The 14,801-nt window shown below is 34.3% G+C and overlaps 1 protein-coding gene across 3 annotated transcripts in view; it reads right to left on the reverse strand.

The window, feature by feature from the left end:
* Positions 1-839: 839 nt before the first annotated feature.
* The window catches only part of UBR2 (ubiquitin protein ligase E3 component n-recognin 2), a 53,172-nt gene continuing 39,210 nt past the window's right edge, over positions 840-14,801 (reverse strand). For 2 of the 3 annotated variants that reach the window (XM_087717726.1, XM_087717725.1), the window contains exons 33-47: positions 14,605-14,702; positions 14,283-14,361; positions 12,840-12,988; positions 12,697-12,752; positions 11,919-12,015; positions 11,274-11,341; positions 10,869-11,004; positions 9,974-10,061; positions 8,045-8,175; positions 7,353-7,461; positions 6,791-6,847; positions 5,717-5,794; positions 5,236-5,406; positions 4,573-4,674; positions 840-2,929 (exon numbers count right to left, since the gene is read on the reverse strand). In XM_087717726.1, coding sequence (XP_087573852.1) covers positions 2,788-2,929; positions 4,573-4,674; positions 5,236-5,406; positions 5,717-5,794; positions 6,791-6,847; positions 7,353-7,461; positions 8,045-8,175; positions 9,974-10,061; positions 10,869-11,004; positions 11,274-11,341; positions 11,919-12,015; positions 12,697-12,752; positions 12,840-12,988; positions 14,283-14,361; positions 14,605-14,702 — 1,561 coding nt within the window. In that variant the 3' untranslated portion in view covers positions 840-2,787. The remainder of the gene's footprint in view (positions 2,930-4,572; positions 4,675-5,235; positions 5,407-5,716; positions 5,795-6,790; positions 6,848-7,352; positions 7,462-8,044; positions 8,176-9,973; positions 10,062-10,868; positions 11,005-11,273; positions 11,342-11,918; positions 12,016-12,696; positions 12,753-12,839; positions 12,989-14,282; positions 14,362-14,604; positions 14,703-14,801) is intronic. The other variant, XM_087717728.1, reaches the window with a different exon arrangement.

Raw genomic sequence — 14,801 nt, forward strand, 5'->3', positions numbered from 1 at the left:
AAATATACATGGCTTCGTCAGAGCTAATTATTCCTAAGTAACCTTAATACAATTTACAAGATTAACCTTCACACATTCTTCTGTTCTGGGCAACTAATGCTTGACAACAGTTGCTTCCTTACGCATACACTGCTTAGCCAGAGCAAGAGAAGACTACAGAAGCATCTTTATTCTAATGGTATTCTCTTGCTGAAGTAATAAGCCAGAACATAAGCAATCAAGCAATTTTTAAAAAGTATTCCAGAAATACTAAAATACAGTTTTCTCATGTTACAGCTACAATGGATTAGATGCTCTCTCTTTCTCTCTTTCCCTCCCTCCCTCCCTCCCTTCCTTCCTATCCCAATTTTGACTCCTGGCAACTACCTGGAGAAGTCCCTGCAGTTTCCTTGGCAACATTTTGGAAGTGATTTGCCATTGTCTGCTTCCTAGAGCTGAAAGATTATCCTACAAAATAATATGACCTGTGTCATATTGATGAAATTGTAGAGGAAAAAAATAAGATTGTTCACGAATAATGTTGGAAAATGTAAAAAATATTAAATCATCAAATTATTGAAGCTATTATTTTTAGATATTATAAATCATGTGATACAGTATAATACATTCACAAAAACTACTTAAAAGTAACTTGTGAGGTACTAATTTTATTAATGTTGAATTGTTTCATCTCAACCCTGAGAAACATAGTAGAATGATGTGGCTGACTGCAATATTTAAAACTTTCTTTTTAAATGGGAACCAGAGATGCTATGTATCCAAGGCATTTTTAACAAGTTCTCAATTAAAGTCTTCAACAGAACAGTCTCTTTAAAAAGTGAGCAATACTCAAGCATTAATTAAATATCAACAACACCTAAAGCATTTATTCTTATATTTTATACATATGATACAGTTTAATTTTTACAAGTTGTTCACAGATATGAAAGTCATTCATTACAGGTATGAATTCCCTGATAGTGAAAGCTTGTTATATAAATATTTCTATAATTAACATAAATACATGCTGAAAGAAAAACAAAGAAGAAATTGGGCAATTGAAGGAGCAACCTTGCCAAAAACCAGGATAAAGTACACATTTTATGTGTCATGACCTTAAAACCATCAACCTATTTGACCTTCATTTCATCTGTGGTATCTGGAGGGGTCATTTCTCCCAATATTTAATTTGTACAATTCTTTTTTTAAAAAAGCAGAACTTTTTTTTAATTCTTGTTTCTGATTTATCTATGGAGTCAAGGGGGGGATGGACCTCCACAGAATCGAATGCATTGTTACTGTGTATATCTTAAAACAAATTTTATATTAAGTAAATTGTGTTAGAGGAGAATTAGCAAATTAAATGTATCAAGTCGCACCAAATATCTACAACCTAAAGGAAGAAAAAATGAAGACTACTGCCAGATACTCAACACATAGAGGAAAAAGAGGCTTGGTTACTACTAATGTTGTAATGGAAGACTGTAATCAGGCTGCTCAATTTACCTTAATAAAAAGCAGCCAAATTCATCTAACTTTTAATGTGTTTGATATATTAATAGCAACTATTCTGATAGGACAGCATAATGTTGGTTAAAAAAATTAATTTACAATAACATGAAAATGCATGTTATAAGATGGCTTTTCGGCAGCATACTGGTGATAAAATTTCCCTACTTTATCAGTATTAGATAATATTACAGATTATGATTATGTAATAAAGCATTTTTAAAAAAAAATGTATTTTAAAGGATAGATGACAACTCTCCAGAAAGTACAGTATTTAGAAAATTCACTGCCTTCAGGCACCCATGTGCAAAATTTTCAATATACTTATAAAGTATACTATTGACAAACTTCTCTACTGAATGCCAGCCAAGTGCAAATTCATGTGTTTGTTGGTGCCTGCGAAGAAAATTAGTAACTATTAAGTTTTGCAACTGGCCCCCACAGATACTGGGTTCCTTTATTTCATCATAAGAATTGTAAAAAGGCTACTATATCGAGTAAATATTTAAAAAATTATTATTCTCAACTTTTTCAATTTGAGATCAAATCAAGATTTACATGACTCCTCCAAGGGATGAAGTTGCTATCTTACATTCTAAGGGAAAAAATGTAATATCAAAGTCTACCAATCATATTGTGGAAAACAGTCCTTGCTTACTATGTCAATATCACAATCCACACAAAATACTCCTAAAGTGTGCATGACTTCAAGAAGATAATTAAATTAGGTTCCCTTATGAAGTTGTTCTCTTTAAGTTAAAAGGACTAACGTCAAAGAGCCATGCAAGACTGCAGATTACAAAGTCATTTTCAATGAGTGTTATTTAGCACTCTTGTAAATAAATCCATTGCTACATTTTTGCACCTGTTTTCAGCTAATTGCAAGTATAGAACAATTTAAGTACTAAAATGCAAAATGGCTCAGATTTACTACAAAAAGGAGACCACAGTGCTTCAGCATTGTGCTTGATCAAGATGCTATTTCAGCCAAATTTTTCCTCCTCCATCAGTTATCAAAGTTTCAGTAGATGCCTAGTATAACTTTGTACAAATTCACTCAGCCAAGTTATAGAAATAAACAAAGATTGTGAGGGAAGCTCAGTGCAAATACTATTAATTAAATATGCTACACAGTAAAGTTATATGGTTATGGTAACCAATAAATGTATAAAACAAAAATGGAAAAAAATTAATTCCTCTTTTTATTATTTTCCATCCTTTGTTTCCTATTTCTTTTTTGCTTGATGTATTATGATGGATTACAAAAGAATTATTCAGTTCTAGAATGCAGAAAATAAGTTATAAATGCTGCCAGTCAATGCCTACTAAAGTTTGATTTGCTTCTTGTGCATGCCCTATTTCCTCTGTGATACTGTGTTGTTGCCAGAGTTTTTGAATTCTTTTAAATCTTTCTCTGCACAGATGTAAAGGATTCCCACGCCTAGAGAATGGAAGAGAAAGAAACATATAAATTAAGAATATGAAATAATTTATGAAATTTGATATACATGAATTTCTCCAAAGAGCCCATATACACATTGGAATACTGTAGCTTAGTGGCTAGACATGCTTATAATGACCTAGTTGCATATGGATTTTATTCTTACCTGAGATTGCTACTATGTGTGAAAAGAGTAGGTAAACTAAATAAAGCTTCTATGAAGTTTTTCTCTACTCAAATACTTCACTTTATATATTAACCAATGTCCCTTGGGTTTGGATACACGTCCATTTTATAAAACCAGAACAAGATTCACCCTGAAATAATTACCTCATAGATACTCAATTCAACTTCTTTAAAATTATTATACAATGTTTTCCCGAAAATAAGACAGGGTCTTATTTTCTTTTCACCCACAAAATGTGGCTTGGGCCTTATTTTCAGGGGAGGGCTTATTGTTTTGGGGTTGCCAGGCGGCTGGTCTCTTGTGAGCGGGCTCCTAAAGAGCTGGGCACAGCCTCAGGGGCGAATGGCTGTGTTGCGCTGTCACAGCAGTGCAACACAGCAGCCATGAAGCAACCATGCTCACGAGCAGCCACCTGGCAAACCCCCTTTTCAGCTGGGCATAACGCCATTCACTGACCTAGAGGTATCGCCAAGCCGTGTGAGCGCCTGTTTGCCGCTGCCCAGCTCTTGTGGCTTGGCGCCTTCGAAATGCCAGTGAATGGCACTCTGCATGGCTAGAGAGGGGGTTTGCGTGAGCAGCTGTTCCGCTCCTGCACCTCCCAGCCTCATAATGCCCTGGCCCAGCTCTCCCTGCAGAGCCAGAGCACCTCCGCTGCCCACGGCCGCCATCCCAGCATGGCTTTTTGAGTGGCTTCCAAACCGAGTCTTCCGGCAGTGGCCGCTCTTGGAGTACGCTCTATGGTTGTGAAGTGGCTGCCAGCAGAGCGTACTCCCAGAGCGTACAGCCATAGAGTGTACACCCAGAGCGGCCACTGCCGGAAGACTCGGTTTGGAAGCCGCCAAAAAAGCCATGCTGGGATGGTGGCAGCAGAGGTGCTCTGGCTCTGCAGGGAGAGCTGGGTCTTGGCATCGTGAGGCTGGGAGGCGCCCGAGGGGGAACAGAACAGCTGCTCATGCAATTCCCCTCTCCAGCCCTGTAGAGTGCCATTCACTGGCATTTCAAAGGCTCCAAGCCGCGGGAGCCGGGCAGTGGCGAACAGGCACTCATGCGGCTTGGAAATACTCCTAGGTTAGTGAATGGCGCTGTGCCCGGCTGGAAAGGGGTTTTTCGAGTGACTGCTCATGAGTGTGGTCGCTTCATGGCTGCTGTGTTATGCTACTGCGACAGCGCAACACAACTGTTCACCTCTGAGGCTGTGTCTGGCTCTTTGGGAAAATTTTCAGGACATGTCATATTTTCGGGGAAACACGGTAATTATTACTATTAGATTCCTCCTACTTTTAAAAATATTTTGTTTCTTTCAAGTCTGCAATTATATACTGGATATGGAATGAGTACAGTGGCCATTTTGACTATTGCAACAAAAATAATCTATTTATGCAGATCATTTCTTCATTTTTGGAAAAATTATCAAAGCAGGATGAATGAAATTTTCAGGAAATGCTGAAAAACTTACCTGAGTCCCTGATCAGTTTCTCCATAGTCATCTAAATAAGGAGGAGCATAGAAACAACCTTTTGTTTTTCCAGCTAGAAAAAGCACTTGACATTCCCGTACTCTGAAAAAAAAAGACAGAATAAAGATAATGTGCAATCTCCTAATATTGCCCAATAAATTATTTCATAAATTTTTAGAGATTAGAATTTATCACATCAGAGTAAGCAGGAGTAATGAGACCTTTTTTGGGACTATCTCTCCCTGATTACTTTTACTCATCCTATCAGACTCTTCAGGGGACGTCCTATGTGCCCTATCAACTAAAGAGGGACATTTTATGAGATCTAAGATATAAACCATTTCCATAGTGGTGCATCTCCTTTGGAACAGCATTCCTCTGGAGATCAGATTCGCCCCAATGCTCCTGGCCATTTGCAAAGCCTTAAAGACATGGTTAAATTCCTGGACATGGGAGTCTACAAGATGGTTATGTTATTTGCTATATGTTTTTGTTTTTAGATGTTATTAAGTGTCATAATGAGATCAACAGCCTTGTAAATTACATAAAGAAATAAATTGATTTTGCTACTGAATCTTTTGTCATTATTTTACTCTTTTCTTTTCTTACAGTGTGACAATTTAGCAAAATTGATCAAATGCAAATTTAAAACTATATGATTACCTGAGGAAGATTCCAACTCCAGAGCCACATGTATACGTATGTGCAGTACATGCTCCTACATCTTCTCCCTCTAGTTCTGTTTGACAACAGTAACTCTGAGAACACAACATAGTTCCACAGACAAGGCATAATGTTGGTGCTCTACTTTTATCACCACCTGACTTTGGACACCTTTGAAAGAAACAAAACATTTGGTTAATATAATGAAACATTTGTTATCATGACGTACTACATATACATTCTCCAGTTAAAAGACTATGGCTTAAGTTTAAAGTACTTCGAGTAAAAAGGCACTGCTACAACAGAAATTACACCACATTTTCTTCCTCTTGTAACCTCATTGTGTTACCCCCACCCACAAAATTTGTTTCTGGTTGTGATACGGAATGCAGAATGTGGAAAAGTGAACAGAACAGCAGAATGGAGAAAAGTATAGGAACCAGAGGATCAGGAAACACCATATGCTTTCTGCTTGACTTACGAAAAATTAGATGCTTGATTGATTAGGCAGCTGTAATCGTCTGGAAGTTCTATTAATTTATTAGACTCTCGTGGATAGCTGAAATCATATAAATGCAATGTATGTCATAAAAATTCAAAACTGCTTATGAAGCTCAGTATATAAATAGTTTGATCTACTACGGAAAATTGAATTAACTATTAGCTGTATGATAGTTTTACCTGAGCAAAATCTTTAACAAGTATAACAATATTACATATAAGTTAGTAGGCTAATATAGTAACCTTTAAACAATTCCGCTATGTAGAACAGATACATTCTCCCATGGATCATCTGGACCACAGTTCATATTGCAAATGTTGACAATGCTGCTGCTTCCAAACACAAATTAGTTTGGCAATAAGTATGATAGGTACATCATAATATGAGAGAGTAACAAAAGATGCAGAGAAAGTACTGTTTAGTGTTTCAGTTGTTTGATTTAGTTGTTTGGTGTTTAGATGTCTAGCATTTTTGCAATAAATATTGTTGAAACTCTGGTAATATATTCATTAAATATCTTTCTCCCAATATTTAGAGAGATATAAATTCAACACTCATTTATATCTCTTGCCCTTTCAGTCTCCCCACCTCCTGTCTATCTCTCTCTCTCTCTCAGCCCAAAATTTATATAGTTAAGTGAGATATTTGTTAAGTGAGTTTTGTTCTATTTTAAGACTTTTCTTGCCATAGTTGCTAAGTGAATCATTGCAGGTGTTAATTTAGTAACAAAGTTCCTAAGTTACTCTAAGCTTCCCCGTTGACTTTGATTGTCAGAAGCTTGCAAAATATGAGCCCAGTCACTGTAACAGTCATAAATATGAGTAAATTGCCAGGCGTTGGAATTTTGATCACATGACCAGCAAGTTGCTGAAATGGTCATAAGTGTGAAAAGTGGTCATGTCATTTTTTTCAGTACTGTTGTAACTTGGAACAGTCAATAAACGAATTGTTAAAAGTCAAGAACTACCTGTACTGCTTAGTTTCAATAACTACAAGCTTTGTGTTCCTATTTTTCAACTGTCACAGAAACTTCAGTAGTTAAGAAATCCTCACCTTATGGCTTGTTTCTGACCTTGCAGGAATCTTTTTATTTCACTGTTATTACACCAGCTTTAAAAAAGAGGGCAAAAAATACATGTTTATTTCCTCTGAAATAATGGAAAAATACTATTTTGCTTTCTTTAATATACAACACATGCATATAGGTAGGCAATTATGAATATAATCCAGTATAATACAAATATTCTTAAAAGGGGAATGTATTTTATTTCAGTGAAAATAACATAGTAGAATCATTTATTTATTTGATTTGTGTAAACAGATAGTTATATTCTTCATCACCATCCAAATCCTCTCCAAATCATCAAATGGTAAATACTGACAATGAGTAAGCCTGTAACGACTGTTCAAATATTTGAAAGGATATATTACATATTTATGACCTAGCACATCACTTCACAAGAATTTTTTTATCCTTAATTTCCCCCCTTGCCCCCAATTAATTGCACTGCTGTTCCTTGGTTTTCCCTCTTAAAAGTCTACTTCATATATAAGATTTGTATTTTTAAATAGACATTTTAAATAGACATTTAAATGGATGACATATTGTTCCTACCTTTCTATTAATGTATTTGTAATTTTGCTGTTCTCTTGAAAAAGGCAAATTAGGTTGCTTGGCAAGGAGAGATAGCTACATAAGTATTCAAATTGGTTTGCCCCATTGGCTGTACACAAAAAAAATATTATTTATAATTAGCTACAATTAATATGGATATATTTGCAAAGAATTCTATTGTTCAATGCTAAATAATGCATAATAATTATATCCATAAATCACAACAAAGAAGTAACACTGGAAACACATAGTCTACTTTAGCTTCCCTACTTCCTCATTAAATTAAGGCAGAAAATGTATTCATACTCACATCATTTATATTCTATTTATTTACCGGTATTTATTTTATCCTATTTTGATTATTTTTATAAATATCTCAAGATGGCAAACATACTCCTTCCTCCTCCTAGTTTCCCCACAACAACAACCCTGTGAGATGAGTTGTGCTAAGAATGTATCACTGGTCCAAAGCAGGCATTTATATCTATATCAATTTTCAAGTGTATTACACATTTCAATAGTTTTATTAGCCTAAGTAGACACCTGTACACCTGGAAATCATTTTCAGAAGGCTGGATGGAAATTGAGGCAGGGCAATTGGATGCTTGCATTTCTTCATCTGAGTAGTTTGAAGCTATTCTATTCAGAAACCATTATTAGGATTCAAACCAATATAGCCAACTAAAAATTACCTTTCAATTCCGGTGGTATGGGAACTCCATTTAAATAGTGGAAGAACATAGCAGAGCACCTCAGAAAAGGCATGATCCCAGTTTTTATACTTTTCCATAGGTGCCATCCAGAAGAAATTTCTTTCAAGGCACTAAAAATAAAATCATTTTGCTTTTAACTAAAGAAAATTTCAGGTTTAAAATTATGAATTTAATCTACGTTTGATTTTTTTAAATTTTTTTGTTGAGCCTGTTTTTAAAAACTACTTTGTTATCTTATAACTACAAAGTCCAAACCCTACATGGGTAAGAAATGTATATATACATGAAATCATTTATATGTCAACAAAACTGCAGAATGCTGAAAGTGGAGTATCGTTATCATATGCAATCATGATGAAAGGAAAGCATATCGATGTAAATGTTTCTTTGATGCAGAACTGCAAATAGAAGCTTCTGCCTAAGCTTTTTAATCAATGTAGCCAGACTAGCAAAGTGGTACTTCATGACTTCTAATAATTATATCTTTGTATCAAGGTACAGCATTAAACAAGGATAAATAACATTATAAAGCAGGGTGTCAAATACAAGGCCTGCAGGCCAGATCCTGGAAAATGTAAGGCACTGGCCCGTGATTCTTTGGCCCGATCTACCCAGTGCGGAGAGGAAACATCGGGCCAGTATGGCTTTGGCCTGATGTACCCAGTGTAAAGAGGAAACATGCCAGCAGTTTGGGGCATGGCATCAAGCCATGCTCATTGTTTGGTATCAAGCGGGCCATGCCCACCCAGTTGGCCACACCCATCCAGTCAGCTACGTCCAAGGTCAACCACAGCCCTGATGCGACCCTCAATGAAATTGAGTTTGACACCCCTGTGATAAACATCACATAAACTATGAAAAATCTTAGTTATTATTAAATATGGATATTCAATTCCCATATTTTTTTAGAAAGCATTGTGCATCATATCCCTCCAACAATAAGGAGACAATCATTTGTTATCTCACTTGAATGCTTGAATAAATCTAAATAATTATTACTGATATACATCTGCATCTGTGGAACTGAGGAAGATCAATTTGCTGGTATTCTTTTATAGATATACTAAGTCCAAACCTAATTAGGTTTTTTTTTTAGATCAGTCAAATTTGGCTAGGTACTGCCACCTGCTGACCATATATTCAACCATTCAGGTAAGTGAGTATTAAAACATAATCTAAAATATATTTATATAGGTAAATTTATTTTCCCAAATAAAATGGGTAAGTAGTAAGTAGGCTGGGTTTCTTATAATTTGTACATGAATACTTAGAATGTGAGCTAGAGATTCTACTTGATGTACAAATACGCAGCATTGTCTTTTCCCGCTGTTTTATTTGATTAGTTTAGAATCATAGCCATTAATGTAAAGGGGCTAAAATAAGAGGAAATATTTATCTCTCTGCCTTCTTCTTTCCATACAAAACAGGATAGATTGAGAATATAAACTATTAGACAACAATGTTCCAGGCTTGCTAGTTATTTCCTTTTTACTAGTACTGAAATAAAGGTACTAACTCCTAATCTCCTTATATAATTCCATAGCAGAGCAATGTTGTTATTACACTGAAAACAACAGGTAGCTAATTCATTATAATATACAAAAAGTAGTATTTTTATTTGGATAAAAAAATTCCTACCACATAAATGCTTAAACTAGTTTTTAAAGACACTTGGAAACACTGATTGCTCCAAAATATATCATAATTCAATACTACCTTCCAGTAATATCAAATATGTTTAAACAGCTTTCTTTGGTCTTTAAAGTCCAAATAATCTAGAACTAACATGCCTGCAACATTGCTAAACTGTAAGAATCTGCTTGCATTCTTTAAAATAATCTGAGAATTGCAAGACAAGGGAAAGAAAACAATACATAGAAAATCTAGGATTAAAGCAATCTGTTTTACCTGCCCACACACTGGGCAATATGCTTATGCAAAGCAAGAATAGCAGCTTCTTCAACAGTAGAGTTTTCTTGGTCCATGCCATTTTCTTCTGAAAAAGCAAGCACAAATTGTAAACTAGCCATGTACAAACTGCTCTATTTTGATAGAACTATACTAACCAAGCTCAAAACCACTTTATTTTGAACTTGAAACAGAGTGTTTTCAGTTCAAATTCCTCAAATAATCAGAAAAATATTGGAAAACTTTTAGAAAGATTGAAACGAACATTCAAAAATCAAATAGTTTACCTACCCTTATTCTAAACCAATTTTATCGGTACAATTTCAACAATCAATGAAACTTGATATATTTATATCTGTCCTATTTCATACAGTGTGATTTCAATACACAATTATTACAGCTTCTGTCAACTCCTAGTTCCATTGATTTCCTTAGTTTACCTTGCCCATTAAATTGACAGTAGGTTTTCCAGTAACACTCAAAAAGCCCTTCATTCAAAATTACTTTTGATTCAAGTATATTTGCTGAAATACTTTGAAAACAGAATGCTACATTACACGGTATTATTTAGTTTGCAAAAATTTTAAATTTAGAATTTAAATAATTTATACAACAACCATTTCCATTTGAAAACAATTGCAGATGTTTTACAACAGTGAAATATGGGATGAAAATATACAAATAATAAAAAGAAAAGTAAATCTCAACCTTCAATTTTCATATACCTACTGTATATATGATTGCATTGCAATGATCAGTATTTTCTTTGTTCAAAAATATTCAGTTGTCCTAAAATAAAACCTAAGCCAGACTTCCATGTACATTTCCCATTAAAGTTACTGTAATCCTAATTTTCCTACACAAAATTCAGCATAGCCTAGACAATATGCTTTACCTGTGGATGAGGTAAGAATTATTTGTACAATATGTGCCATAGTGACAAGGTGGAAGATATGGATATCTCCTGTACCAAGAGTGACTCCTGAAAAGTCCTGACAATGTACAGCAGGGAAAGAGAATACCAAGCATACCTGCAGATAAAAGAGAAAACAGAAGGTGATGAAAGGGGAAATAAGTATGTGTTTGCAAGACAAACCTCCTCAGCATTAAGCATAATAGGAACACTTTTGAACTGTTACTACAAAAAAAAGGAAATTTGACACTCCAGAAGTTCTCCCTTGAAAATTTTTTGTGAGCTGTTTGCTTAACAAAATAATTTGCTAAACCAATTTATATTTAGCAAAACATCTTGCTAATCCTATTTTCTGCAGCAGTGCTATTAGGATTTTTAATCACTTACCAATAAATGAAACATGTCGATATCAAGAATGCATGGAAGATCTCCACTTTTTTCATAAGGCACCAGTGCTAGATGTTTAAAATATATAAAAAAAGTTAATAACTTTAACTTTACTTCACTTGACCAAGCGTGGTTAGATACACAAGGAATTTGGTACCGAAGCATTCAATGTACTTATAAAACAACAAAAGCCAATTATAATTAGATCATTTATCTAGGTTTTGAAATTTCATGAGCTTCAGAATATACTTGCTAGATTACAATGTTACAAAATTACTGATTTATATGATAAAAGCCCACAACTTAGAAACAGAAAATAATTATATCCATTATTTTCATTCTCAAATTTGGAGTCTGTTACTTCCAGCGAGAACCGTTAGCTAGCAAAAGTAGGAAAAACTTATACTGAAGATGCTAGAAAACTGTTACTGACAGTTCTGCTTAACTAACAGGGCTTACTTTTGGGGTAGGGCTTATATAGACGTGAAAATCAGGCTAGGGCTTGTTTTTGGGGTAAGTCGGATTTTTGTGGAAACATGGTATCAGTTGATGTCTCATATGATATTTAACAGTACTCAAGCTGTTTCATGTATTCAAAGTCTGTCTTTATAACTGAAATTAAATAAATCATAACATTGAACTTACATGGTAAAAGCATACAAAAGTGACCCTGTACTGCTAGTAGTGAAGAAACTGTCCACTGTGCAGCTGCAAATCGTGTTAATGAAGTAAGACAGTCATCCTAAATAGAACATAATGACAATGATACACAAAAGCCAAATTCACTCCTTCATACTGTTATAATGAAAATTAATGTTAATAATTAGTAACTTAATTGTTAATTAATAATTAAAAGAACAAAAACGCACCAGGCTAGAAATCAGGAAAATGTGAGTTCTAGTCCTGCCTTAGTTATGAAACCTGACTGGGTGACCTTGGCCAGTCATGCTCTTAGCCCAACCCACCTCACACAGCTGTTTTTGAGGGGAAAATAAGAAGAAAAAGGTGTGTTGATATGTTCACTGCCTTGAGTTATTTGTAAAATAGTAAGGGCACGATGGATACATTCATGAATAAACAAACATATATATATATATATATATATATATATATATATATATATATGTATGTATGTATGTATGTATGTATGTATGTATGTATGTATGTATGTATGTATGTATGCATGCATGCATGCATGCATGCATGCATGCATGCATAAATTTATTATTATTGAAATTATAGCATAATTAATATACAGGACTCTTTGGTATGAGGAAACAATGTCACAGTGTTCCTCACAACTTACTGTTTATATTTTAAAATTCTATTTTCTAACATTACAGTAGAATCATACGTGTCACAACCTCACTACATATAGTATCCCTATCCCTCAATAACTATCGACGATAGTTGTTACTCTTACCTGTCTGCAAGACAATTGACCAAATAATGGTTTTTCTTCATCAGCTAAAATTTGTTCTGCAGAATATAAAAACCATAATTAAATGAGAGGCACACAGAATCTAAACCCTCCAGTGTGCCTACATTTTAATGAATAAATATTACCTATTGCTTGGATTGTAAATGCACAACTGCCCCAGCACATTATAGGTACACGTGGATCTTCTTCATTGGGGTGAACTTTCAGACCAACTTTATATGTTGCAGTACCAAATGTTTTCAGCATTTCTTTGATGCTTTCGGAATATGGATTCCTTAATTAATTGAAAATAGTTACAATTACCTACAACAGTTATGACATGATATTTTCGAAGCTAAATTTCATTTGCTTGCCCAAAATGGCAAAGAATAAAACTTCCATTGGGCTGGGCTGACACAGCCTTTTATTGTTACTGGGAATATTGCAGGAATAACCAGTGAATCAGTCCTGGATCAAGTAAGACTAAAGGCTCCTTTCAGACAATGAACAGCAAGCAAAACTTGACATATGTTGATGTTGGGCATTAGATGGGAATGGATGATAGTTTAGAGAAACTTATTATACCAGTGTCATGGCAGCTCATCTTATCTCAGACAAGCAAAGTTGAGAATGAAGTAAAAGAAAGGGAAGGCAAAGAATAAGGTGTATATATAAAATCAAAGAAACAGAAGAAAATCACAGGGCAACCTAGCAAATATTTGTCCATATAGTCACCAACAGTTGAACCTGATTTAGTGGCAACTGTCAGTGACTAAATGGAGAAATGTTTAACATTAATGGGCTTCTCATTAGTCTTTTTTATTTCACTGATCCAATCCATGGTAATGCTTCCATCGACACTCCCATTTATATATCATGGCTTTTGACATTCAAAAAGGAGAATAAATATTCTACTGATTTGGTGCCGTATTTACAGATATCAAAGAACTAATTTCTTATCATTATTTCAAGTAATCTTGGTCATGTTTTAAATAGCAATATAATCAAAAATACTTTTATAGCAGCTTATGAATATACGTTTATTCTAAAATGCTTTTTGGCTTACAAATCTATTGTGATGAGGTTTCCCACCACTCAGAGCAAAGTTGGGAGTTTGTATAAATATTAGGAGTCTTTTCTGCTGGTAAAATATCAGCCAGAAAAAATGAATAATTGGATTCAACCCATCCCATTAACATAATCACAGATGGCAGATGGCAACTCTTTTTTTAACACACCTTAAAAAACCACAGAATGTTCTAATTACCCCTGAATGCTGTGCCCTGGACATTCTGGGGTAATTTTGAATATTCAAACTAGCCACTGAATCATACTGTAACAATAAAGCAAATCCAAAGTAAAATATCAGCATAAATATAATAAGTAGGTTGATTCTGACACAAGTCCTTATCCCAAAAGGAAAGGAAGGGAGCTCAGTATCCTCAGTATGTCTGTGTCTATAATATGAATACTAAATGGATAAATATAAATACAAATATGTATAGTATTACCTGAAAAGCTAATGTCATAAATTATTCTACTTATATTGTATACATTAGTAATTGATAATCAATGCAACCAATACATACTTTGGTTGAACCTCTGGCCTAAATCCTTCAGGTAGATGTGCTTCATCCATTTTTTCTGAGTTATTACAAGGAAGATTATCTAAAAACAACAATATATTATTTTAACAATTATCATTACTATTCATAATGCCTGAAATCTTTAGATAGGATGACATAGCAGTTTAATTCAGTCTTGAAGATCAGAACAATTTCAGTATTAATACTAAGGAAAATGCCTGCCGCAAAAAAAACAAATGAAAAAAAAAAACCAACCAAAAAGATATTACTGTATTCAACATATTTCAAGAAATATGTGCAGTATAAATTAAAAATTTACACTTACTGGCACTTTCCTGATTTTGAAGCATAAGCAATGCTTTGATTTGCTGAGATATTCTTCTTATCCACTGAATTAGATTTTGTTCTTTTGCAAAGTCTAATCTATCAAAAATGAACAAATGTAAAATATTGCTTAAACATTAAAATATTATCTACAAGTGCTTTTTATAAATAGTCCTTGACTTTCAATAGCAATTGGGA

Source organism: Thamnophis sirtalis, unplaced genomic scaffold (genome assembly GCF_051295495.1).
Source record: "Thamnophis sirtalis isolate CommonGarterSnake01/CBP01778 unplaced genomic scaffold, rThaSir2_p1.2 scaffold_6, whole genome shotgun sequence".
Lineage (NCBI taxonomy): Eukaryota > Metazoa > Chordata > Lepidosauria > Squamata > Natricidae > Thamnophis > Thamnophis sirtalis.